General features: G+C 46.0%; 1 protein-coding gene across 1 annotated transcript in view; it reads left to right on the forward strand.

The window, feature by feature from the left end:
- The window catches only part of MID2 (midline 2), a 198,628-nt gene extending 181,900 nt beyond the window's left edge, over window positions 1-16,728 (forward strand). The window contains exons 8-10 of the mRNA XM_081848037.1: window positions 3,526-3,687; window positions 10,796-11,003; window positions 12,500-16,728. Of these exons, the coding sequence (XP_081704163.1) occupies window positions 3,526-3,687; window positions 10,796-11,003; window positions 12,500-12,902 (773 nt within the window). The 3' untranslated portion in view covers window positions 12,903-16,728. The remainder of the gene's footprint in view (window positions 1-3,525; window positions 3,688-10,795; window positions 11,004-12,499) is intronic.
- The last annotated feature ends 11,109 nt before the right edge of the window (window positions 16,729-27,837 follow it).

A 27,837-nucleotide genomic window follows, 5' to 3' on the forward strand; every position in this document is an offset into this window, starting at 1 on the left:
GGAACCCAGCTTCACCCTCCGAGAAATCTCATGCCATATTGCAACAGAACCCCAAGAAGACCTCAGCAGGGCTTGGTGAGAATTTTCAGAAAATATACGCACAAGCCAAGCCAAGTTCTTTGTTTCCACTTAAAGCTGTGACTTGCCCTGCCAGGACTGTAGGAAAGGCAATGAATCTCTCCCCACCCCGTTTGTGAGCCACTAAGCTTACTCCAGGCACACTGGTGTGTACAATTATCAGTTTGTTAATTAGCTAGTCTAATTGACTAAAAAAAGCAGATCCCTTAACAGAATTCGACATCTGCCCCTTTATTTTGTTTTACTACTTGATCTTTGCAAGAGAGCCAGCCGCAAAGCTAGTTCAAACCCAATATATAACAAGGGACTTCGGTGTCCTACCAGTTGGGTTAATCAATTTTTAAAAAACCTTTGGAATGGCTGAAAAGGTGTTCCTGTTTAATCAAGTAGCAGGGACTTTAGAAAAATGTTTTAAGCAAGTGCTTATAAAAACTGGAAGTAGCTAGTGCCATCTTTAGAGGCAACCTCTCAGCTGTTGCCAGACAAGCAACTGCCTCCTGTAAGGCAATGCATGGCGTACATGCACACCACCTGAAAACAAAGAAAATACTTCAGAAATATTGTTTCTATTAGCATGCAAATTTGTGCAATTTAATTGATAACTAATTTAATTGATATAACTGTTAACATTCCGATAATTGGGTTGCAGCTCCATTAACTTTTAATACCCATAGCATACATATAGATCACATTTCAAGCATATCCCTCCTCAAAAAAACAAACAAAACAAAACCATCTTAGGAACTGTAGTTTAAAGCCTTGCAGAGCTACAGTTCCCAACATCCTTAACAAACTACAGTTCCTAGGTGTGGGCGCACATTAGCAAACATCAAGTCTCTCTAGAAATACTTTCTTCTTTTACACAGAGCAATGCTGTGCTAGACAAAAGCAGCACTTTTCCATGCAGGCCTTTCTGCCACACAAGCGCTGCCTCCCAGATAGGACATAGCAGTTCTGGATCACGACTACAGTGGGGCGTTTGCCAGTCTGCTTTGGAGCCCAGCATTGTGTTATCTGAATACACAGCTTTGGACTACCTACTTTTGGGTTAAGGCTTGTCTCCTTGCCAAGGCTGAACTCTTCCAGCTTGTACACCCTCTCATTATTAACCCAGGTTATATTTGCAGCAACCTTTCAAACACCCTGCATGAGTGTTTATGCCACCCTAATTTAAGGAATGGGGCGTGGGTGGCGCTCTGTAAACCACAGAGCCTAGGGCTTGCCGATCGGAATGTCGGCGGTTTGAATCCCCGTACCGGGGTGAGCTCCCATTGTTCGGTCCCAGCTCCTGCCCACCTAGCAGTTCGAAAGCACGTCAAAGTGCAAGTAGATAAATAGGTACCACTCCGGCGGGAAGGTAAATGCTGTTTCCATGCGCTGCTCTGGTTCGCCAGAAACAGCTTAGTCATGCTAACCACATGACCCGGAAGCTGTACGCCGGCTCCCTCGGCCTATAGAGTGAGATAAGCGCTGCAACCCAAGAATCGTCCGCGACTGGACTTAATGGTCAGGGGTCTCTTTACCTTTACCTTTAACTTAAGGAATAAAGTGCTTCACTTATGTACAGTTCCTGCAGCCATGCCTCTGGGAATTAGATACAGGCTCTGGGAATTAGATAAAAACAATTTTGCACCCAGGCTGAAAAGCGAACATGTGTCTATCCCATATCCCTTTGCTTTGAGAAAGTATGAGCAGCATCACTTCTACATAGGACGCTGCACTCATCCATTTGTGCCCAGGAGGACAGAGGGAGATACAGTACAACCCTATGCATCATGTCTACTAAGCCCTATTGAGTGCAGTGGGACTTAATCCTAGATAAATGGGAATAGAATTGAAGAATCACACTCTTTTCAAGATACCTACATCATTAGTATTTCTACCTTTGACAGGGAAATCAGTATTAAGCTACTACTGGATCTTTTGCTGCCTAACACTAAGATACTACTGATGCAGATGTTGCTTTTTTCAAACAAACAAACAAACAAACAAACAAACAAACAAACAATCGTAATGAAATTTCCATTTTGCAGTTTAAAATATTGTACGTTTTTTGCATGTCCCCTTTTTTTGTGTGTGTGTGTGTCTAAGAACTCACCCAGATCTTGGATTCCTTTAGGTGCATACATTGCTTGATGGCTGTATCACCCTCTGGGTCTCACTGGGTTACATGATCCAGAGTTACAATGGGAAGGAAGAAATTAGTATTGCTGGGTCTGCTGACCCAGGCAGTTAAAAATAATACAGCTGTTATCTCCTATTGCTGCACTTCTTCCAGGGCCCTTCAGGTTGTAGGCAGAGCCAGATAATCCACTTCCTGCATTTAGCCTGCACATCTTATCTTCTTCTTGGCTTTGTTATCTCCCTGCCGACTTTCATAGATGCTTCACTGTCCTGCTAGATCAGGCCAGCATCCTGTTTCCAAAAGTAGCCAGCCAGATGTTTCTGGGAGCCTCCCAAGCAGGGCATGGAAACAGCAGCCCTCCCTGGAATGTTTTTTGATCCGTCTCCAGAACTCTTGCATGTTTTCTTCTCAAGCAAGAGTTACGACAACAGGCTGCCAATGATGTGACCTCCAGCCCGTTTGGCCACCAAGGGGCCCTCTTGGCTGGGCCAGCTTGGCCTTAATGAGCTTAGTTCCCATGGCATAATGAAACGAGCCACTCTCTGCTGCTTCTTTTGCTCTCCCTCCTGCAGGCTCCTCTGAACCTGCCAGGCAAGAGATTAAATCAACTGAAAAGATGCGCACTCCCAGCCTGCCTTGCACTTGCCTCCTCCATTGCTTTCTGTCTCTGTTACCAGATGTTAGCCCACTCTCCGGATTAGACAGATTTATTGGGGGGGGGGTAGGTTCCAGCAACAGGCAGTGGCCATGATAGCTAACTGTAGGGATGCTGGTGATAATGTAATTTGGTCCATGTTTTTAAGTGAACCAGCCTTAATCTACACTTCCCATACTGACAATGCAGGCACTCTTCACATTTTGCAATGCAGGTATCAGGTTTTTTAAACAACAAAAACAAAGTGTTCCAAAATGCATATCTTGCAGGCTAAATGTATCATTGAGGGAGAAATGTGTACAAAATGCACGTTTTGGGGCAAAATGTGTGCCATTTAAATGCTCGCTTTTGTGCAGGCTTAAAAGCAGGATGGGGATGGGTGGGAAACAGGTTAGAAATAACTTAACGGTTGAACACCTGCAAAACTGACATGGTCCGGAAATTGGTTGATCTGTCCCTCTCTAGCTAATTGGAACTTCTGTATCCTGAGAGAGGATGCTTTGGAATTCCAGTTGCTGGGGAATGAGCGCTGAGGAGCATCTGGTGCTTGCTTGCTTGCTTGCTTGCTTCCAAGAGCCACCTTGTCGCCCCTTGTGGGAGGCAGGATGCTACTCTCAATGGGCCTTTTGCAGACCTTTTCTGATATCCTCTGTGCTCCCTCCTGCAGGCCTCTACAATTCTATGGACAGCTGGATGATCGTCCCCAACATCAAGCAGAATCACTACACAGTGCATGGGCTGCAGAGTGGCACGAGATATATCTTCCTCGTCAAGGCGATAAACCAGGCTGGCAGCCGGAACAGCGAACCCGCCAGGCTCAAGACAAACAGTACGTGTCTCCAGGCATGCCTTTCTTCCAAGCAGCAAATGAGGAGGGGAAGTCATGGTGTGAATGGGTTGCATTCAAAGCTCCTTTACAGATGTATGCTTTGCTCAGGGCTGTAGTCTTAGCCCAGGAACCCCCCTGCAGTGTGTGTCACCTTTGGGGAACCCTGTCCATCTCGGCAATTTCTACAAAGTGGCCAGTTATTCAGAACTCATTCCTAGAGATGCCCTGGTCCCTGGATATTTGGCCGCTACTGAGGCTCCATGAACAATGGATCTCTGTGTAGGGATGCTGGGCTCACTTAGTGTCTTGATTTAGGCTGCATTGGGCTCCTTCTGTTGGCAGGATTGTTGTGGCCCCCAATTGCTGGCTTGCTAGTTCTTTTATGGTAGACGAAAGCAAGGTGGGGACAAGGGCGAAGATACCCCTGCTGGCTGCAAAAGGGGATGGGAAGGCAGTGTTGGGATGAAATGGCCAGGGGAACAGAGACACATGGTGACAACCAAGGGCCTGAAATACACTGGGCATGAGTAAATGGATGGTGAAAATAGTGCTGCTTCTCCATAAATTTCCAGTTGGAACATTCTAGGTTCCAGACTCTGAACCATTCAGTGGCAGTGCTGGCTTAGGCTAATAGGAGTTGTAGTCGAAAACATCCAAGTTGGGCAAGGCTGAGTTCAAGGGTCTCTGCACATAGCTAGATGGATGCAGTAATTGTGCCATTATTATGACATTGACTTCCTCAAATTAAGGAAGTTCATGGGAGGGACGTTTCCCATGGGGTGTAGGAAGCTGCCTTACACTGGATTAGACCATTGACCCACCTAGTTCAGTATTGACATTCCAAGTCCTACCTGGAGATGTCAGGAATTGAAGCTGGAACCTTCTGCATGCAAAGCTCAACCACAGAGCTCTGGCCCTTCCTCTTCTCCTTCCTTTCCAGAAATTCCCCCATTCCCCATCTCACTTTACTCAATAGGAACCCCAGTTCTTCCACAGAGGCATTTGGGGTGTCACAGCTGGCTGCATTGGGGAAGAGGAGACAGGAAGCTTTTCTTCTATGAATTTCTATAAGAGGATCCAAGTCACTAGACTTTTGACAGTAGTGTGAAGGAAGGTGATGCATGTAGGGAGAACAGAGGCAGCAATGGAAGGTGTAAGGTTGTACAAGAAATTCTGGTGCGCCATGCTCTGTCTTATAATTTGGCACAGCCTTGCACGGCCAGCAGAAGCTGAATTTTCTGTGGGGAACCCCCCCCCCCCCAATTTTCCAGAAGCTCTGCCTCTCTCTGTTTTGCTTGATGTTTCAATCCTGTCCTACCTGCTGTACTTGACTGGGTGTTTTAAAATGATTTATTGCTTCCTACCACTCCCATCACTCCCTGAGAAGGCACATTGCGTGGATATAAATACCAAACAAAACTTGCCCCGCATGTTGGAGACAAATGGCTCAGCTTTGATGAAAAACCAAACCATAGACCTCACTCTCTTTTTATGATTTTAATCACTTGGATTTTTGTGTGGGCTCCAAAGAGGATTGAATTGTTAGCTTGACAGATAAGCTGAGTGCTAACAGACCACCTCCGTCGGAGGGGAGTAAACATGCGTCAATAAATTGCTGAGAATTAAGGATATGGGTAAGGTGGGGTGGCTAGGCCAACCGCCTTTTCTGCCAGTCAGCTGAGAGATTAGGATGCAGCTAAGTGCTCTGCACAGAGAAACTCCATTTGCTAGATTAACTGAGCACGCAATCAAAGGCTTGGTTCAGATTCTTTGCTGTGGATCTGTCAGCTTTTGACTTCCTACGCTTGTCAAATAAGGAGCAAGAGATTTCAAGAACGTGCTGCTGAAATTCCAAGCCTAGCGATTATATTGCTGATTTGAAATAAAGAGTCTTGTTGCAGAAACAGCGCTGCTCCTCACCCCCACCCCACCCCGCTGTCACGCCAGGAAGATTGCTTGGCCATTGAAACTGTACTGGCATCTTCCAGCCCCCGAGGGGATGAGTAGAAGGGCATTCGAATGGAGAGATGCACAGTCACTATTGTGGCCTCTTAATTAATGTTACCCGGCCTCTTAATTAAAGTTGTTCCAAGGGGTCCTGCAGGACACATCTGCAAGAAAGAGTTCCACAAACCAGAAGGGTACTTTGCCAGATGCCAGGATCTTGTGATAGGTAGCTTGGCCATTTTCCTTTGGGATGATGTTCCTAGGTGGGCTGCAGATGCTTGCATTTGATTTTTTGTCGGGGTAACTGGATAGAAAGCAAAGAGTAGTTGTTCCACTGAGACCATTCTGAACTCAAGGAGCAAGATTTGCTCAACTGAGCCATTCATACCCCGCCCAAAGCTTGCCTGCGCCTTATTTTCAAGCACTCCCAGTGCTTGCTTTTCCCAGAAGGCAGGATTTGAATTATGCATGGGCAATTGGCAGGGCACTTTGAACTGTTCTCTGCATGCCACCTTGTGACTATTGCTGAACCACCACATCTTTCTTGCCATTGGTAATTGGGAGAGTAGGATACCTAGTTTTCATCATATTTAGAAGATATGTTTCCCCCTCCTTGAAATAAATCACTGTCATCCAATCCTGCCACATATCTCCTGTTTTTGTACTTGTGGCTTGCATTCATTTATGTGTTTAGTATTTTTCATCTTTTCCTAAAATATTGTCTTCTCTGCACTCCAGGGAAGAGTGTGAGCACAAGCACTCTTGCAATGTCAAAAGTCTGTAAAAGCCATTGATAACAGGAAGAAAAAAACACATAAAATAAACATTCAACAGCTTTAATGCTCAAAAGCCCCCCACCCTCCGTAGATGAGTCTGACAGCTCCCCACCCCCACAGAAAACCAACAGAAATATGCTCAGGTGGGCTTTGTCTGCACATCTGCTTCTGTTGAGCAATAGAAGTATTCTGTTTCTGCCCCTCCAGAAAATGCACATGTACACTCTCCTGTCATATAATTGTTCAAGAATTTGCAGAACTTGGCTACAACTGAAGTCAGTAACTCCACAAAGCTCAAGAACACCCTCGAGGGGGAGCCGGCATGTTGCAGTGCCAGCTGGGCTTAGAGACCTGCCTGTTATCATCAGCGGCATATTAACCAGGATAGGTTCTGAGGAACTCTTGAGATGTGCAGCTGCAGATGGCCCAAACCGGCAGATGGGCGGCAGCCCTGCCCTCCCCCTCAGAACAGCCTGTCTGGTGGTGCTTTCCTCAGGTTGCACAGTCTTTCCCAAAGTGATTGCAGTGGAGATGGTGGCTGCAATGAATCTTGTGAAGTGGGTGGAGAAATAGATCTGCCCAACAGCCCCACCCCCATGAACCAACGTCAGGTGTGGAGCAGATAGAATTCTGATGGAAACAAGAGTTGGTATTTATGGTTGCTGCCTTCTGCCTCCAAACAATACAATATATATATATATATATTTTGCATTGTGTTTCCTTTGCATTAAAATGAGTGTGGTGGAATAACGTAATGGCAATGTAACTTAACAGAATTTCTATAATAAGTTGCATAGGTTAGGTAACTTTGCCACAGCAGGCAACAAGATGAATAAAGTGGATTTTTATGGAGGACGAACTGCAGAGGCATGGAAACTGTGCCACATGCCATGAATACAGGACACCTGAAAATGATGTTGTCTTACATCCTTAGGGGGCAGGTGGGCATAGTTTAGACTCATGCGCTGGAGATTCCCCACTGCTGTCATGAGAATTTCTTTTACTGGAGCTGACCAAAGTTCCAACCCGTGTTGCATTCTGTCTCTTAATGGAAGGCTTTAAAAAGAGGGCTAGAGAAATTCATGAAGAATATGGTCACCTGTCTACTAGCCATGATGCTTACGTTCTACCTGCACTGTGGTAGGCAGTATGTCTCTGAATGCTGGTTGCTGGTAATCACAAGTGATCACAAGGCTCATACCACAAAGCTTGGTAATCACAAAGCTCATACCAATAACAAACTTAGTTGGTCTCTAAGGTGCTACTGGAAGGAATTTTTTTATTTTGTTTCGACAAGTGAGGAGAGCTGTATTGATCTCGGATCCTACTTGTAGACTTCCCATAGGTTGACCACTGTGAGAATAAGATGCTGGGCTTAGATGAGCCTTTGGCCTAATCCAGCCAAGCTGCTCTTATGAGTGAACCGGTAAGGGAATGTTCTGCAAGTGATGTGGTTCACCTGTTAGGAGCCTGGATCTGAGTGCTCAAGAGGTTCAGCTCCCAGTGGCTGGAGATGAAGCAGGTACTTGGAAGTAGAAAGGATGCTAGGCATGCAGCAAAGGAACAACCTAGAAGCAGAGAGGCTGAGGAAGAGGGGTTAAGCCACACTGAGAATTTTAACTCCATGAAGGGACTCTTCATAGTCTCTTTGCAGACTACAGTTCCCAGGATTCTTTGGAGGAAGCCACGGCAGTTTGAAGTGGCATTATTCTGCTTTAAATGTGTAGTGCAGACGGGGCCACTGTCTTAAGCAATGGAGTATTCCCCCCTCCCAGTGTTCTGCACAGGTTTGAAAAGTGTGTACTTTGATGGCTGAGGGCTGAGTCTTGCCACGGTCGCCTGGCAGAATCTACAAAAAAAGCCCCTCATTTTCTGCCTTTGATTGGTTTCTGCAGCCTGAGCCTGCGTGTGAGGAAAAGTCCCTTGAAGGCGAGACCTTCCATCGGTGCTGGAAAAATTACTGTGAAGCCGCGAAGGCGTGCTTTCCTGTAGGATGTAATAACAGAGCGTCTGTTGTGGGGAGTGACTGTGGATGTGGGCGAGAACGACTAAATGATGCATTGATGGTCTCTGCCGCTTTGTAAGACTATTACACCAGCACTTAAGGGGGCTGTGCTCTCCCTGCAATGTGCCTGAATAACTCCCATTAATGTTAATAGAGAATAAAGCCCTTAAGGAACTCACTTAGATCCGACTTTCCCCTGCTTTGCTGGGTCTCCATCTCCATTTCTGTCCCTTGCACAAATATCTCCCTGGCTGTCTGTTAGCAACCCCAGAGCAGAAAGATCTGTCTTTAAAAATGTGAGGAGGCTGTAGCTCAGTGGCAGAGCATCTGCTTTGCAATGCAGAAGGTCCCAGGTTCAGTCCCCAGCATCTCCAGGTGGGGAGAGACTTCTTCCAGGAAGAAATAAAAGAAGCAATAGAAATACAATTGAAAATCAACATTAATGTTTAATACAATGGACGTGTGCCATCTCCCTTCTTCAGCTACAAATCAACAGACACATGTGGACCACCTGGATGAAGCTTAGACCACATGCAAGATTTGATAGATATATTAGCCCTGTTGCATCTCTGGAATGGAGAAATGACCAGGATGGTGGACATGATCGCTTCTGATCATCCCCTCTCATGAAGTGGATCCAAACCAGCCTCCTGGTTCTCTGGGGAGCTAGTGACAATGAATTGCATGAGACGGCAACTAGAGTGATGTTGGTGGAAAACTCAGAATGAGTCCAACTGAATGCAGGCTGGAGTATCTTTGAAGACCTGTTCTGTAGCAGTGTGAACTGTGAATAAACCTTTTTCTCTATGCCTCCATTGCATCAGTGAGGAGCTGTCCAGCACAGCTGTTTTCAGTGCTCAGGGATCTTTTACACTCTGGCCCACATAAGGAGAATTTAGACCACTCAAAGGCCTGCTGTGAACAATTTGCTCAGCACTTCTCTGACAAAATCAGAGCGGTAGTCTTGTAATCTGGGGAACCGGGTTCGCATCTCTGCTCCTCCACATGCAGCTGCTGGGTGACCTTGGGTCAGTCACACTTCTTTGAAGTCTCTCAGCCCCACTCACCTCACAGAGTGTTTGTTGTGGGGGAGGAAGGGAAAGGAGAATGTTAGCCACTTTGAGACTCCTGAAGGGGAGTGAAAGGCGAGATATCAAATCCAAACTCTTCTTCTTCTTCTTCTGGCTTGGACACTATAGTTGATACAGGTCTGGTGGATGTAACTTTGGCCTCTGCTTGTCCAGTGTTAATGATACATTCCAATTTGTACAGCCTGAGGATGTGGACAGGATCCTTAGAAATGTGAGAACAAATGTAAACTTAATCCAAACAGGATGGGTGCTCTTGGTCAGCTGGAAGGCAGAGCAGGGAATAGGGATTCAGCCTAGGCTGGATGGGGTAGCCCTCCCCCTGAAGACACAGGCTTGCAATTTGGGCTTGCTCCAGGACTCAGCCCTGAGCACGGATGCCTAGGTTTCTGTGGTGGCTGGGAATGCACTTGTACAGTTAAAGCTGGTGTGCCAGCTGCACTCATTTCTTGAGATGCCTGATTTGGCCACATTGACACATAGAATTGTAGAGTTGGAAGGGACCACGAGGGTCATCTAGTCCAACCTGCTGCAATGCAAGAATCTTTTGCCCAACGTGAGACTCGAACCCATGACCCTGAGATTAAGAGTGTCATGCTCTACTGACTTGAGGTATCCCAGCATGCCTTAGTTACATCCTTTTGGTCTACTGTAACATGTGGAGCCGCCTTTTAAAAGTGCTCAGAAACTTCAGCTGGCTCAAAGAGCTGTAGCCAGATTGTTGACCAGGGCTGGTTATAGGGAGCCTTCTATAGTCCTAAAGTGGGCACTTGCATTCCCTTCCTTAAAGCCAAGCCAACAGGGACAATAGTTCTGATTGGAAATGAAACAAACAAACAAACCTGGGAGTTTTGGAACTCGTTGTCTTAGGAGGCTCATACGCCTTCTCAGCCAGCCTCCAGAAATACTGCATTACCCATATTTATTTATGCTACTGTCTTATCCCCAGAGCATGTTTATGATTATTCAACCTTTACTAAGCTATCTTCTCTTAAATTGGTTTTGTTTTTTGTATGTATGTATGTATGTATGTATGTATGCATGTATGTTTAGAATATTTGTACACCACTCTTCAGCCAAAAAGGCTCCCTGAGTAGCTTACAATCAATTAAAACAAAACTTATCATTACAATTATTACTATGGTTGTAAGCAGCTCTGGGTTCCTCTTTTGGGCTCTGAAAGTGGGAAATAAGCAAAACAAGCAAGCTGCTGGGAGGGGTGGGGGCCTCTGTACCTTTTTACAGTTTCTCTTTGCCCTGCGTCACCTTCGTTCTCTTTCTGGTCCTCGTAGGCCAGCCCTTCAAACTGGACCCCAAAATGGCACACAAGAAGCTGAAGATCTCCAACGATGGGCTCCAAATGGAGAAGGACGAGAGCTCCCTGAAAAAAAGCCACACTCCCGAGAGGTTCAGCGGGACAGGATGCTATGGTGCCGCAGGCAACATTTTCATTGACAGCGGCTGCCATTACTGGGAGGTGACAGTCGGCTCCTCCACCTGGTAAGTGGCTCTGCTGTTGGTGCTGAGCCTAAACTAGAATAAGCATGGGCACGGTGCCCGGGAGGAAGAAGGAGTGGGCCTGTCTCCCTTTCGTTTACTCGGAGAGCTGAGTCCCCAGGCTTATAGTCGAGGCATAGATTGTTGGTTTATTGTGCCCATCAGCAAGGAACCTGCTACTTCCCAACGGCCCTGCCAGCCAAGTCCCCTTTGCAACACCTGCATAGGGGCAGCAGAAGCTGTTGGGAACTGCTCTTGCTTTGAAAACGTGTACCTCTAAGAATGCCGTTTTCATCAAGTCTCTTTTGCTGAAGGGCTTCATTTAAAAGTACACGTCGGCAGCGAGAGCAGCGCAGGCTGTGTGTGTACTCTTCCAGGTACGTGAGCCTCGGCGCTGCTCACTCTGCGCTGCAGGGAGGGAGGGCACATATAATTGAGCCAGGGAACGGCTGCTGTGATTCAAAGTGAGCCTCGGGGCATGTGTCACACAGAAATGCATTGATCAAAGGCACAGTGGGGGGTGGGCAGGGGGTGGACTTGCATCTTCCAATGGTTACCACTGAAACATAGTCTCTCTCTCTCTCTCTCTCTCTCTCTCTCTCTCTCTCTCTCTCACACACACACACACACACACACACACCAGTTTTCCAATTGAATTGCCCTCCTCTGAGCCAGCAGCCATTCTTCTTTTGTCCCCACCCGAAACAAAAAGCGCTGGGTTCTACCTGGTTGGTCCATGGCCAGAGAACCACTTCAAATTTTGCGCAAGCCCATTGTTTACACTTTGCTGACTTAAGGGCTGGCTTCTCATTGCATGTATTGTCACTGAGCCTTAGCTAGGTGCTTCAGTGGTAAGTTTGATCAATGGGTTTTGATTTGTAACCTTCCTACAAAGGCTTAGAGTGGGAAAGGACTGCAGCTCAGTGGCAGAGCGTCTTCTTTGCATGGAGAAGTTCCCAGGTTCACTTACCGGCATCTCCAGGTAGGGCCGGGTGAGACGACAACAGTACAGTTGGATGAAAGCAAGCAGCTTATTTGAGTTGCACGATTGAGATGGTTCTCCATTTTCAAAAAGAGAGTGGAGATTTAGAATCTGGTCTTCCCTGGTTGAAGTCCAGCACCTGGGTTGCATGCACAGCATATATTTAAAGCACGTGACTTCTCCCAAAGAATCTTTGGAATTGTAGTTTGTTAAGGGTGCTGAGAATTATAGCTCCATGAGGGGTAAACAGCAATCTCCAGAATTCTCCAAGGGAAATCATATGCTTTAACTGTAAGGTGTGTACACAGCCTTAGACTCTATGCCAGACTGATTGAATTGATTTAGACAGCAGTACCCTACTCACTTACCTGGAAGTAAACCAGGTAACTTGAATGGGCTTACTTCTGGGTAGACATGGTTAATTTTAAGATTGCACCACCAGCCCATGGTGGTTCTTATCTCTTGTTTCAGCTAGTCTCTTGAATGCCACTGTTTGTTTGTTTTTCTGCCTCTCCAGGTATGCAATTGGCATCGCCTACAAATCAGCCCCCAAGAATGAGTGGATTGGCAAGAACTCTTCCTCCTGGGTCTTCTCCCGCTGCAACAACAACTTTGTGGTGCGGCACAACAACAAGGAGATGCTGGTGGACGTTCACCCGCAGATGAAGCGCCTGGGCATCCTCCTGGACTATGACAACAATGTGCTGTCCTTCTACGACCCAGCCAACTCTCTCCACCTGCACACCTTCGAGATATCTTTCATCCTGCCGGTCTGCCCCACCTTCACGATTTGGAACAAATCTTTAATGGTCATATCAGGTCTGCCCGCCCCAGACTTCATAGACTACCCCGGGCAGCAAGAATGCAACTGCCGACCGCAAGAGTCCCCATACGTATCAGGGATGAAAACCTGCCATTGAGTCAGAAAGGCCCTTCCCTTCCAGCCCAAGCCTCAGGAACTTCTGTGCAACTAGGCTGGAAGGTGGGCTTCTGCTTCCTATCGTGGTGAGCAGCATCTTGCCACCCTGGGCTAGCTTATATCCTAAGGAAAACCCACCTCTTTGGCACACCCTCTTGGAGGAGTGTGGGTGGTGTTTTGTGAACTGGATTTTGTTTTTGTTTTTGTTTGGTAGCACTACTGAATTTTCTCCGATGGGAGTTGGCATGCCTTGTTCATTTCTGGTGGGGAAAAGGGTGTCATGGCAGGGCTTTGGGTGGGTCGGTCCCTTCTTGGTTGCCAGGAAGTTGAAAAGCAAGACCCTTTTTTTCTTTTCTTTTTTCTTTTGTGTGGAAAGAGTGTTCTTGGAACACCTAGTAGTTCCCAGCCCGCCATTTTGAGAGGGTGCCAAACAGAATTGGAACCCAAGCTGTTACCTAGAAAAGACAAGATTGTCACACATTTTTAGCGTCACAGGTATCTTAGAGATGGGTCGTCTTGCCCACCTGCAGGTGTTGCCTCCATGCGTTTGGACTGTGTGTGGAGGAGGAAACGGGACCACAGCTGATATACCCACTCACAATACTATATACCTGAGTCTGGGAACTCAGCACATGGTCTGCAAAGGGCCATAGGCCTTCTACGCCATTGGAGCTCTGATCACGTGAGGACCTACACAAGTACTGCTGTGTTGGCTCCTCAGGCATTGCACTGAGCATGCATATGGCAAGCACCTCCCTGGGGTGCACCATTTCAGGGCCGGAACCAACAAGCAAAGTCCTACATACAATCCTCCACACATCACCCAGTCATCTGAAAGAGCTCTGTGCTGTGAGGATAAGAATCCTGTGGCTCTGCAGAAGTTGGTGGATGACAGCTCACAACATCCCTGCCCATGCTGGCTGGGACTGATGGGAGCTGGGATCCAACGACCTCTGCGAAGCCACAGTTTCCTCATCACTGTGATAAAAGACATGGAGGCATCATCTGCAGAGGATTATTGTATAAATGGAACGTGTACATGCTGGAAAGCCTTGGCGAGTCGCAGCAAGTCCATGCATGTTCACCCCGAGTAGGCTCTGGTGATCCCATGTGGCATTTTACTGGCAGATTTATTTTGTTCCCTGAGCAGAAGTGCCTTTCCTGTAAGGGTTTTGTGAACGTATGAAACAGTCCATAGTATCACAAGGAACATGCTACGTTCAGAAAAGGGGTGGCGCAGTCCACGAAGCCTGAAAGACCATGACTACTGTGCCATATCTGGCTTCTGAGATGCAGTGGTGTCTCCCTTTGCTCCCTGGACAACAGGGACTATTTCAAGCATCTGTCTGAGTTTGGCAGGAGCTTCATCACAGGGGAAGGGGGTGGTTGTTTTAAAAAACCCGCGCACATTTAAAACATAAGAAGGAAAGTTTAGCGCACACTGTAGTCCAGTGGTTTACTTGTTAATATGGGATCCCAACCGGTAGAGGCTACTTCTTTGTCCAGTGGCACCTGCTTCTTTCAAGACCATATCCTGTGTGTAGCAAATGTCGTCATTGGCTTTCAGTCTGCAAAGAGTAAACTAGAGCCTTTAGAGCACAGCCAGGAGCTCCTTATTGTTTCCAGAGACGTTGTGCCAGATGACACAGCAACCCAAAGAAGGGGCTTTGGGTGGGAATTCTAGGCAAAAGCACTGGATGGAGCAGAGTGAAAGGTATTCCCCCTTTGCCCAGCGTAAGCGGAGGGAAGATGGCACTGTTTATGCTTTCTTTTCGGGAGTGGCTGGTGTTGGTTCTGTGGCCTGTAGCAGTAGAAGAAAGCAAACAAATCCTAGGAGTGGAATGTACAGGCTCAACTCCTGTCAGTTTCAGACCCTGTGCCCAGCAAGTGAGTGGCATTCCTCTCTGCGAAATTGGTAACTGCAAGATGGTAGCAACGGTGCTTAGATGGCCTTAAAGTGGGCTTAAGTAAATTTAGTTTTTGTTGCCTCAGGGCTACTGGCAGGATCCTGAGGCACGCTCTTGTGTTTGCTGCTGAATTTATCTGCCAGATTCACAAGGCATGACTGCCTTCCAAGTTTTTCTTTCAATTGTATTATTGATATGGACCTCAGCTTTAAAAACAGAGGTGTGTTTTGTTTTGTTTTGTTTTGTTTTGTTTTGTTTTGTTTTGTTTTGTTTTGTTTTGTTTTTTGCTTACTCCAGAAAGGAGACCTAGAGCATTGGTTTTCAGCTGGTGGGTTGAGATTCCCTTTTGGATCAGATCTAAGATGGGTCACAACAGCAGCACCAGTACCATGCAAATAAATGACAGTGTATATAGATATATATAGATTATTATTTTTTAAATCCCCAAATGCATGTTTGGGTTAAGATGGGTCCTGGGTCTGGAAAAGGTGAAGACTACTTACCTAGGGAACAAGTGAACCTAGAAAACACACACACACACACACACGCGACCGCCAAAAGAAGAAGAAAAGAATCCACATCCTCATAATGATTTTGCATTTAGAAATCCAGGATCACCTTCCTTAATGCTAATATATAGTTCTTCTTTTATCACCTTCAATTCCATGGTGCATGGTTTTGCACAGAATCCAATAATCTGGCTTGAATTTCTGAGTATCTCAGCTTTCTTTGAGAAAGGGGGATAAAAGGGTAACTAGTCACCAAATAATAGTCACAGAAACATTTGAAAGCATGGGAGCGAAAAAAATCTACAGAGATTGCCACAATTTGAGAGGTAGAATACTCATTCTTGGCTTTTCTTTCTCTGCCGTGTGTCCTCCAATTGTGCTTCTGGACCACAACAGATCCTCATGTCTCCTTGCATTACCCACTTTCTGGGAACATTCCCCTCCCCTGCCACACACACACACACACACACCAAAAAGAAAATAACACCTTCTGGAAATTCCCAGTGCTAGGATTGAGCTACTAAAGCTGGGACATTATGCAAGATAAGGAAGCGCTCTGTTCAAACGTAATAATGCATTTGCATCAAGAAACAGCACAATCTAAAGTCAGAGTAAATTATGCAGAGTTTGTGGGGAGGGAGTTGGATATCTTATCTGAACAGCAGCATCTGTGCTGGGGGGGTGTTCCACTCCTCTCCTTTTCATCCATCCCCTGAAAATTTTCTCTTCTTGAAGGGAAGAATTTGCTCTCTTTCCCTGCCCCTCCCCTTCTACTGTGTGTTAACACAATATGGCGTTCCAGGTGTGTGTCAGGCATGATGGGAGAAGTGAGTGTTCTGTTTGCCAGCAGACCAAGTTGGAGGATTCAGGAGTGACCTCCAGCTCATCCATCCTTGGCTCCCAGGGGGAATGGATTAGTGACCTCCCTAAGATAGGATTGCCATGCACCCGGAATTTCGCAGACATACCTGGAATACTGCATTTGGAAGCTCAACAGCTTTGTCAAAAAAGAAAGAAAGAAAGAAAGAAAGAAAGAAAGAAAAAGCTCAACAGCAGATTTTCACTTTTTGAAATATGGCAATCCTAACTAAGGCAGTACCACTTTGGAAGGTGAGTCCATGGACTAAATGCTCCTCCATACAAATTCCCTGGATGTGCACAACAAATGTGCCAGAACTTGTCTCTCTAACATGCTTGTTTTGGTTTTTTCTTTTGGTTTTGTTTTCTTTTTGTTGTTTTCTGTTTTGTTTTGTGGATTGCCTACCTGAGGCCCACAGTATGCAGCTCAGACAGCAAGCAGCCTGTCACTGCAGTGGGGAGAAGGAATTATCTGCCCAGTAAGAGCAGATTAACACTAAAGGCCTTTACAGGAAAAGATATTCTTTAACATTTATTTAACTTTTTCTTTCTTTCTTTTTTTTTGAAAAATATGATTAATCAGACCGGCAGGTTTCCCGGGTTGGGGAGGGGAGGGTTTGGGGGAAGGGAGAGTCATCCTAAAGAAAGCCCCAGTCTGTATTTTGCTTGGTTTTCACAACCTCAATGAATGGTTCTTTGCGCAGAGGGGTGGTGGTGGATGCAGGACTCTAAACATTGGACTCCATCAACCTCAGAGCCAATGGTCTAGGTTGATGGAATGGTGTCAAGCAGTATTTGGGGAGCCACAGCCCCCTACCTAAACACTAGAGCTGCTTTACTGAAGGCTTGGGCTTACAAGAAAATAGGCAATGTAGATGACTGCTGCTATAGATAATGCATGCTCTAAAGTCAAGAGGTGACCGGTGATGGGGGGCCTGACATGACCTTTTGCAACCTGTCTGGACTGTTTTGCACTGCCTGTCTTCCCTCTGCCATCCAAGAGGCTCGATTCCCTACATCGCAGGCACTTTTATTTGGGACCCCATTTTTGTCATTCTGTCCTTCTGCCTCTTTTGTCCATTGCAGCATCTCACAGCCCATGCAGCTGCTCTTGGGGTTTTGGCTGTGAAGGCCTTTGAGCACCTCCAAAGGGTCCAAGAGTCCAACCCAGGGCCTTGACTGATTCCAGCTCTCGGGGCAAGGGGGGAATGTTTTTCTGAAGCTGGCTGCTGTGGTTGCAGTGAGGGATGCTTTTTCATCAACTCTGAATTGCCTGTGCTAATGGCAGCAGGGTGATAATAGCTTCTCCTGGGAGCAGGAGATCAGAACGAGCTGGAGCGCTTCCCTAGCACAGTGTTTTCTACATCTCTTAAAGAGTTTTTGAGGCTGGCTACTTTAATGAAAGCAGGAGAGCACACTGCAGCTGCAAGCAAATGACACCTCCCTGTCATGTGTTGGGAAATTGTGTTTCTGTGTGCAAGCATCTTTGGGAAATAAACATCTGCTCAGACCACTGGTGAGAAGGAACAGGCTGGGCGTCTGAGAGCATCACAAGCCAGTCACACAGGCATTTGCACCCTGACTTCCTCTTTCCTTCTCCAGCCAAATGCAGTGAGAACAAATAAAAATCATCACCTGGTGCTTCAAGTCTTCTATCTCTCTCTCTCTTGGAGTGCCTGGTCACAACATTCCAGCTCAAAATGCCTGCATGTGTGGCTGGCTGAGGTTGCGGTGACAGGGCGGGCTTGTTTTCTGATCGCCCCAGCGGCACTGATGAGGACTACCAGAGAGGGCACATGGCCTCCATTAGGGGCTGAGCAGAAGGACCATTTAGCATGGCACTTGATCAGTTTTTCACTGATTAAAGTGGCACTGGATAGAGCCAGTCTTCTGGCAGGTAGCAGAAGGGAAGAGGCAACGGGTGGTGATGGCTGAGTGGTGATGCTTATGACTTTAGTCCAGCTAGTAGGAAATGTCTATTTCCTTTGCCTTGTCTGCTAGGATCCAAGCTGCAGCTGTGTTTTGTACCAGCAAATATATGAGGGAAAGGGAAAGGTACCTGCGACTTCCTCCATCACTATTTCTCCAACGGCTTTTGGCTTTACAGCTTCAGGCCAAATCTGCACCATGCATTTAAAGCATGTGGTTTCCCCTAAATAATCCTGGAAGTTCTTGATTACCCCTCCTCACAGAGCTACAGTTATCAGCACCCTATAGTTCCCAGAATTATTTGGGGGGGGGGGGAAACCATGTTAAATGTGCTTTAAATGTGGATGCAACCTCAGTCCCTAACAGCCAGCCTGCATGTTAATTGCTCCACACCTAACATGTAGCATCCTCTTGATGTGGAAACACCCAGTGGTGATTATGAGAGAGTCTGTGTCCATGACAGAAATCCCTGGGACCAGAGGGCTGTGTACTATTGGCATGGGGGGGGGGAACTATTGCATGGCGTTTCCATGTAGCAGAACCACTGGAAAGTGACTCATGCTATTGATCAAGCAGTGCATAGCCCACTCTTTAGGGAGCTGTCTGATTGGTGGAAACAGCCCAGCGTTAAACATGAAACAGCACCACCACACCACCCCACCCCGGCCAATAGCAAGGCCCTCAGTGCTTCCTGCAGTCATAACAGGGTGCACTTCTGCATTCAACCCCTGCTTACTTCGGTGGGGTCAAAGAAGTGGAGTAATATGGAGCCCCCTTAAAGAGCTTTTCCCCCTGGAGACATCTGTTGGCTCTTCCCTGACCCCTGACCCTGTGGTGCACTTGGCTACTTGTATCATGTTAGCTGCATTGTAATCTGATTTTGGGGATGTGGTGAAATTTTGGTTACCGTGAAACCTGTCGGACTTTCTTTTCATATGTAACATAATCGGGGGTTTTGCAGCTTTTTTTGTTAATGTGTATATATAAAATATAAATATATATATATATATATATACATAAAATATATAATATATATGTATACGTTCCAGGTGTGTCTTTGTGTGCAGCAGAACATTGGGCATTTGGGCTAAATTGTGTGGTTATATTTCGGGTGCAGACATTTCATCCCCTGATGGCAAAAGGCATGCCCAAGATTAACCAGTGTTAAATGGGACTGTGTGGACACAAGCACACGCGCACACACACACATTCGCCAATTGGTTCCCAACACTTCCTGTGTTCTTCTGCCCACTCCACGTTGGCGGGATCAAAGAGGTAAATAGACAGCTCTGGGTTTAAAGCAGCTTCCTAAATATCCATAGCATCCTTCTTGTTCCAGACTCCCCATCTCCAGATCAGAGCAGGCAACTAGGAATGTCCTCAGAGCACCAAATCTTTTTCCTTCAAAGAGGTCTTAGTGAGCCCTTACCTCTTAGTATAGGAGTATTGGGACTTTTCTCATCATTGAGCCTTTCCTGGAGTACTCTGCAAATTTCCTTCTCCTTTCCCTCCTCCCCTTGATTTTTCAACTATTACACTGCTGCCGTGGCTGCTGCCCCCTCTCCAGCTTCTAAGGAGGAAGAGAGGGCCCCAATCCAGCTACATCAAGCCTCTGTCAACCCCTAGCCACAGTCAACATCTGATAGTATCCAAACAGGAGAGATGATTCACAGGCCTCTCTCGTGTTGAAATCAACAACAACTCTGTTTTTTTTTCATGCTGGCTCAATGTGACCTGTGGCAGCACAGCCTATTTTGAGCATGTCAGAAGGGGCTCCATGTTTGGACTGATGCAGAAGAGCTGCTAAATACTTAAAGGGCACAATGCCCATGAGACAAATTTGCATGTACTATTTTATATTATAGATGTTTCTGGGAAAATTAATATGGTGAATGCCTGGGGCACTGCACTTTGCAGTATGTCCCCAACTGCTCCATATGGCAGAGTAAAATACACACACATACAATTAAGTTTAAAAAAGGAGAAGGGGCAAGAGATTTAGGGCCTGCTGGATAAAGCTCCCTAAGCCGCCCTGCTTTGATGTACGCACATGTAGAATTCCTCTGCAGGAGAGGGCATCCACCTGCTTCCCCACTTGTGCTGAGAAGCTCTACATTGGTGCACACACTGAACTGCTCCTGACATGCTTTGGATTGTAGAAGCACAGCAACCAAGGGTGAGAGGGTGCTGGCAGTAGCAGCTGGTGTGCAAGGGCAGCAGCGCTTACGTGACCTCCCATTACTGGAGTCACTAGTCCTTTCTGTCAGAGGTGAGGTGGTAGGGATTTTGGCACAGTACTCCCTTTCACATGTTTGCACCATGCACTTCCCACCCCATCAATTCTCCCTCCTAGAACATCGCAGTGATGGGACCATTAAGTATGTGCCACTGCCCCTCCACACCAAGCGCTACTGGGTGCAGGGCTAGCCCAAGCACACATCCTGCAAGGGTGTGTGGTTATCTGAATTCCCCTAGCATTGATACCTGAAGCTGTGTTCTCTGCCCACCTTAAGAAAGGCTTGCAGAATTAGCCCAAAGACCTATCTAGTCCAGCATCCCATCTCATGCAGTGGCCAGCCAGGGTGCCCCAGGGAAGCCCATAGGTAAAGTGTGAGGGTTGCTCAAAGTGATCTCTTTTTGGGTACTTTGGAACTTACAGGATGGGTGGGAGGGGCCGGGAAAGGATATGTCTCTCCCAAGAAATGTTTCTTTTAATGTGCTCTCCATAGCTGGATCGTAATTTCAGAGAAGCTCCTCATATAAGAACAGAATGAGGGCAGAGGAGTCGTTTTGGTCTTCTTTTTCGCAAAGCCTAGTGTACATTTTCACACATCAAGAGATGCATGCTCAAAAATCCTCACCATCAGTCTCAGAGTCCTGTTCATGCACACATAGGAGAGCCACAGAGGAGAAGAGGGATTGGATCTTGCTGGCAGAAACAGCCTACATGCAGGCTTACCTGGAGACAGGAATAGGTGTAGGTTTGTTCCTATGGGAAGACATTTGCCTTTCCCTCTCTTCCCTCTTGTACTGACACATGTACAGCCTCAAGATCAAAAGATGTCACACACACACCATTTCATGTTCCAGGGGGGTTATTTGCTATGCTTGCTTTATTTCCATGCACTGGTTATTTGCATCCATGTTTTTGTTTAGTGCTTTTTTAAAAGGGCTTCACACACAAGAGGGAGAGACAGAGAATGTGCATGGGTTTTGGTTACACTTTCACAACCTCTCGCAGAAGGAGGGGCATTTGGAACCATGACTGACAGAAGAGCCAGCCTATCAACAGGGTGCACAGCCCTAGTCAGAGGACAAGAGTAGAAAGTTTCAGGACTGATGCAAGGGTTGGTCAGCTGTGCAAATCCATCTCGCTTGTAGCACAAAAACAGGTTCCACTTAAGCTTGATCCAGAGGAAAACATGATACGTTTCATAGACATATTGAGTGTGCCTCCATCTCAGACTCGCCACTGAAATGTACATTACTCCATGTATCCTTCCTTGATTTCCTGCTGGGATGAAGGTGACTAATGGGTGCCCAAAGATGGGTGGTGTCACTAAAAGCTTTTGGGCATTTCTGGCTCTGCAAGTGTCAAATCATACCTGGCATCGCCACCCTCTGTAATAACAGCCACTGCACAAGAAAGTGGATGCATGATTTCACTTGTCTCTAATCCAAGAGAGGAATGGTGGGGAAATTTGTTTCACTTTGCATTTAAAGGCAAGCCTACCTGTTCCACACTTTCTTAAACAATACAAGTATTGAAACACAGCCATCCTTCAAAACTTGTACCTCTCTGGATTTTGCTATGTTGTTCTCCAGCCTTGCAATGTGCACTTGCAAAATGCATTTACTAGGGTAAAATTTGCATTAAAATACCCATATTGGTGAAAGTAACATACAAAAGTGCATTATTTTAGGGAAAATGACACCGGGGGAAAAATGAGTATATCAGACAAAATTATGTACAAATGTGTATATTAGGAGAAATCCACATTAAAATACTGATGATTTTTCATGGCCTTTTTATGTCTTTTATGTGAAAAGTGGAGAACTGAATTTAAGATTAGAAAAATGAAAAACCAAAATTGACTTATTCGCCCATCCTAATCCAAGGATGAACCCTTCTCTCTCGTATCTGAAGAAGTGTGCATGCACACAAAAGCTTATACCTAGAACAAACCTAGTTGGTCTCTAAGGTGCCACTGGACTATTTTTTTAATTTTTTATTCCTCCTCTCCGTTCACCTAGTTCAGGGACAGGAAAACTCTGGTGCTCCAGATGCTGTTTGAAGTACAGTTTCCAGCATCCCTGACCACTGGCCATGCTGGCTGAGAATGATCGGAGTTGAAATCCCACAGCACTGGTTAGCCACAGGTCCCCCATCCCTGACCCGGCTGAACATTCCACCTTGCTTAATGTACTGTCCCATGTATACACCAGCATAACCACAAAGAACAGCATCTGAGCTCTTGAGCTTGAGGTGCCCCAGAAAGTCATATGAGAGCCAGAGCAGGTACGGCAACACACACACACACCTAGACCAGCCAGAGTTAGTTCTTGAGCCCACAATTGTCTGTAATCCCATCAGAGTGCCACCACCATTCCTTGGCCACAGAGGAGGAAGGACATAGGCCAGAGAAAGATATATGATAAGGAGTAACTCTCCACTTTCACTATAAAAGATCCTGTCAGGCTGTTCTGAGCAACAAGGAGACCTTTGCTTAATAAAGATTCTTGACCTGATTAACAGGATCCTGTCCTCCTCACAGGTATGCAGGTGTTTGGGGATGCAGATGGTGCTGTTCCTGGCTCACATCCCTGCTCAGTCAAATATTCTTGGATGGCATTCCCAAACCATCCAGGCACTGTTTGGGCTGTGGCTGCCATGCAAGCAATCAGTGAAAGGAACTTTGTCTTCCCTGGATGAGACATTGGCTGGCTGGCTGGCTAGCAGGGAGGGAGGGAGGGAGAAGTGGTGCTCCTGCTGTTTTGGGGAATGAGATGCTCTGATGCCACCTAAGCCTGGTTGAACTTAAGTTTGTAAAATATTTATAAAGTTGGGAACATATGGTGCAAACCCACACAAAATATAAAACATTTTTTTTCTTCTTTATTCTTTGCTCAGGGCTTTCTCCCATGAAACATTAATCTCTGAGATGAGGCGAAGGATCAAATAGCTGCTGCTATTATTGGGATGAATCCACGGCATTTTCAAAGGCTGTTTGTAGGGCTGAGCTCAGAACAGCAGCAACTGAGGCTCCTGTGCTATGAAGAACCCAACTGCACATTTTGAATAGGGATGGCAAGATGTTAGGGGTTACCCCTTTCTCTCTGGTTGGGGATGGGCAAAGAAGGATTAATATAGAAAAAGCCAGGTAACTTTGAGCCATGTCCAAACTTTCTTTCTAAAAGTAAGAGGTGAACATAGGAATATAGGAAGTTGCCTTATGAAACAGACCATTGGACCAATGATCTCAGGAATAGATGTCTATACAGTCTGGCAATGGTTTTGCAGGGTTTCAGCTGGGAAAGCCCTATCAGGAAATGCTGGGAACTAAACCTGGTAAGTTCTGCGTGTGAGACATTCTCTACCACTGACCTGCAGCCCTTCCCAAAGGTGGCAGAGGGATCTCTTCCCTTTGCCCATCTCTGCTTAAGCTTGGGGACTGGAGGTTCTTCAGCAAAAGCAAAAAGAACTCTAAATAAGCTTTGGGGCACCCATTATTTCATGAGTTCCTGGCAAGAGGCCTGGCACTGACTACAAGGAAACCAATTTTCACTCCTAAGATTAGAAAACTCAGGTGTATAAGGGAAAGTTGCTACCTCATGCCACTGCAGAGACCTCTCTCAGTGTCCTTGTTTGTATGTGCCACATAAGAATGTTCACACATTACATTTACTGAGTGCACAATTTGTGTACCTGCATATGAAAATAGTTATTCATATGTAGCATTCAACAAGTGTGCACAACGGTTGAACTATATACGTAAGTGCAAACTCTTTCACACAAATACCTGTAGATGTGTTAAGACAGGTGGTACCTGTGTTGAGTGTAATGTGTGAACAAGCCTATCATGTCAAGCTAATAAAAATATGCTCTACTACTGAGCTACTGCTCCTCTTTTATTCCACAGTTGAGCTCAAGGCAACATGCATGAAGTTTCTATGACTGGGTTTTCAGCATCTCCAGGCCCTGAAAAGTCAATGTAGACAATACAGAGATAGAGGGGCAAATGTTCTGACTCAAGGCAGCTTCATATGACCTTCCATAATATCCCAGGCCCTTAAAGCCAGCTTCCCAGTTACTATGCATTCTCAGGCTTGGTCTGTACTCAGAGTAGCCTAACAGTTTGGCATGAATGATTCAACTCCTGCAATCTGTCTCTGCTCTAAGGAGGGAGTGCTTGTTCTCATTCTTCTGACATTCTGAAGCAATGCATTTTTTGCAACTGGCTGCTGTTGCCTTGCACAATAGGTCAAGCAAATCAGTCCTCCAACAAAGCTATTGAGGGACATCAGAAAGCAGTCGCCTCTTGTGTGCAAGTGGCAGCTTCTGTGTTTTGGACCCAGGCCAAATGCTGGACGATGGGCATAGCAAACAGCATGCTGCTTACTTAAGTGCCAGAGAACATGCTTTCCTTCTGAAAGGAAGGCCCAAGGCTCATTTCCTGGCATCTCTTATGTAATGGATTTCAGGGACCACAACCAAGAACTGCATGGAACAATGACATCCCATCATTGTCTGTTTGGTCCTTAAGCTAGCTCCACCAGGAACTGGCTCATACATTTGCAAGCATATCTTCAGAAACTTAAAGAACTAAACTTAAATAAATAAATATCCTCAAGAGGTGACATGCAGCCCTACACCTCTGGCTCCTGCCTTAAACTGTAAGAATGGACATCTCTAGTACAGGGATCGACATGGTTTACCTTGCTTGGGCCTGTTCACTCTAGCGGAGATCCCTCCGTGGACCGGATCGTGAGCACATGCGCACCTGCAATTTCCGGCATCTGCGTCTGTGCAGATGCGATTTTCGGCATCTGTGCAGGCGCAATTTTCAGCGCCGTGAAAGCAAGTCCCTGCGCCGTGCTGCGCTAGTTTAGTGGGGACTCGCCGAGTGGTCAGCTCGGTTCAGGTGCGGCTTGGGGGCCGGTTAAACGACCCCCATGGCCCGCTTGTGGCCCATGGGCCTTAGGTTGCCGACCCCTGCTCTAGTAACTCTTCTTATCTAGTATGTACTCCTTAGTTTGTTCCACTGTTCAGTGGCGGCCCAACAGAAATGTTGGAGTCTTCTGGTGACTCCATTTCCCCTTCACATTTATACTGTAGGAACTTATACTGTAGGAACAGTAGGAACTTGTGCTTTTGACATGGGGTGAGCAGAGTTTCCTTGGTTCCATCTGCACACAGCATGGGCGCTTCCAAACTGTCACTATTTTGAGGTGGGATTCCATCACTTGTCAGCAAGCTCACATTGTGCAATTAATGTTGCTTATGACAGCCTGGCACAACATACCCACTTCCCCAAAAAATATTTTTGTGGTAAAGAAAATGATAGGGAAATTCATTGGGGATGACTGCATAACACTTGCTTTGACACAACATAATCTAACCTCCCCAGAAACAAATAAGGATAAATAGCCAACATCATATAATCTCCCTGCAAACATAAAAAAAGCTCAATAAATAAGTCATCTGGAAGCACCCCATGCCTGTTAACATAAGAATGTAAGAAGAGCACTGCTGGATCAGGCCAAAGGCCCATCTAGTCCAGCATCCTGTTCTCACAGTAGCTGACCAAATGCCCCGAGGGGAAATCACAGCCCTCTCCCCTTCTTCTTTTTAAAATTTGTTTCATCATCTTTTCGATTCAAACATCACCCTCAAAAGACACATACAACAAAAACCATAATAACACTAATAACACAATTTGACAATTCAGATTTGAATACACTGATATACCTATGACTACACCTTTTTTAACAATATTTTCCTGCCTCTCTCTCCTCCCCCTACTTCCCACCACTATCCGCCTTACCGCTTAAATATTCCTTCCAGATTTCTTCATATTTATCCATTTATATTTTGCGTCAACATGCAATTCGTTCTTATGTAGCTAATCTGTCCATATTATCAATCCATGTGCTCAATGGAATCTTTTTGCGGCTCTTCCAATTCATCAAAACAAGCTTTTTTTGCTTCTAATATAGAACAGAACATCCATTTTTTTTGACCCCTTGAGATCTCCCATGCTTCCGGAATATAATTTAGAATTAAATTCAGTTCCCTAAATAACAATTTCTTTTTATTACTCTTGCTATAAATATACTCACCTTGCACCAAAATGATCTTATCATCAGGCAGTTAATCAACATATGTACTAAGTTCACATTTTTACTCCCACATCTCCAGCAGTTGTTTGCACTTGTTATTTTCTTCTGGTATAGTTTTGCTGGAGTCCAGTGGAGTCCAGCACTCTTCCCTTCTGTGATTTCCAGAAACTGGTATTCAGAAGCATTACTGTGTCCAACAATGGAGGCAGAACATAGCCATCATTGCTAGTACAGTCATACCTCGGGTTGCAGTAGCTTCGGGATAAGTATTTTTGGGTTGCACGCTGCAGCGACCCGGAAGTAATGGAACACATTACTTCTGGGTTTCGCTGCTCGTGCATGTGCAGACAGTAAAAACGATGTCATGCACATGCGCGGAAGCAGCCAATTGCAACCTGCGCACGTGCAGATGCGCAGATGCAGGTTGCGTTTGCTTCTGGATGCGAACGGGGCTCCGGAACGGATCCCATTCGCATCCAGAGGTACCACTGTAGTCATCAATAGGTTTCTCTTCCCGGAATTTGTTTAATTTGCTTTTGAAGCCTTCTAGGTTGGTGGCTATCACTCCCTCATGTGAGAGTTCCATAGTTTAACTTCTCACTGCATGAAGAAGTCCTTTCATTTGTCTGTCCTGAATCTTCCAGCATGCAACTTCATTAGAAGTCCACAAGTTCTAGTGCAGGGGTAGGCAACCTAAGGCCCATGGGCCAGATGCGGCCCAATTGCCTTCTAAATCCGGCCTGCGGACAGTCCGGGAATCAGAGTGCTTTTACATGAGTAGAATGTGTGCTTTTATTTAAAATGTATCTCTGGGTTATATGTGGAGCCTGCCTAGCGTTTTTACATGAGTAGAATGTGTGCTTTTATTTAAAATGCATCTCTGGGTTATTTGTGGGGCACAGAAATTTGTTCATTCCCCCCCCCCCAAAAAAAAATATAGTCCGGCCAACCACATGCTCTGAGGGACGGTGGACCTGCCCACAGCTGGAAAAGGTTGCTGAACCCTGCTCTGGTGTTTTTAGAGGGGGGGGGGACACTTTTCTCTATCCACTTTCTCCTTGCCATGCAAATGTTTACACATTTCTACCCTGTCGCATCTTCCTCACTTTCCCCCTAAACTAAATAGACTGAGAAGCTGCAACCTTTCTTCACAGGGAAGTCACTCCCATCATTTGGGTTGCCCTTTCCTGAACTTTCTGTTGGATGATCCATATAGCACTGAGCATATGGCAGCTTTTTTTATATAAAGCACAGCTCTGCAAATGGAAGAACCCATCCTCTTCTCTGAGTTGCGCCTATAATGGTTGTTAATTTGTCAAAGCAAGTCTAATTCCAAATCTGCCCACTGAACTTGGAGCAGACCTAAGCTTGGAGGAGGAAGTGAAGAAGACTG

Source organism: Podarcis erhardii (genome assembly GCF_964252035.2).
Source record: "Podarcis erhardii genome assembly, chromosome: Z".
Classification (NCBI taxonomy): domain Eukaryota; kingdom Metazoa; phylum Chordata; class Lepidosauria; order Squamata; family Lacertidae; genus Podarcis; species Podarcis erhardii.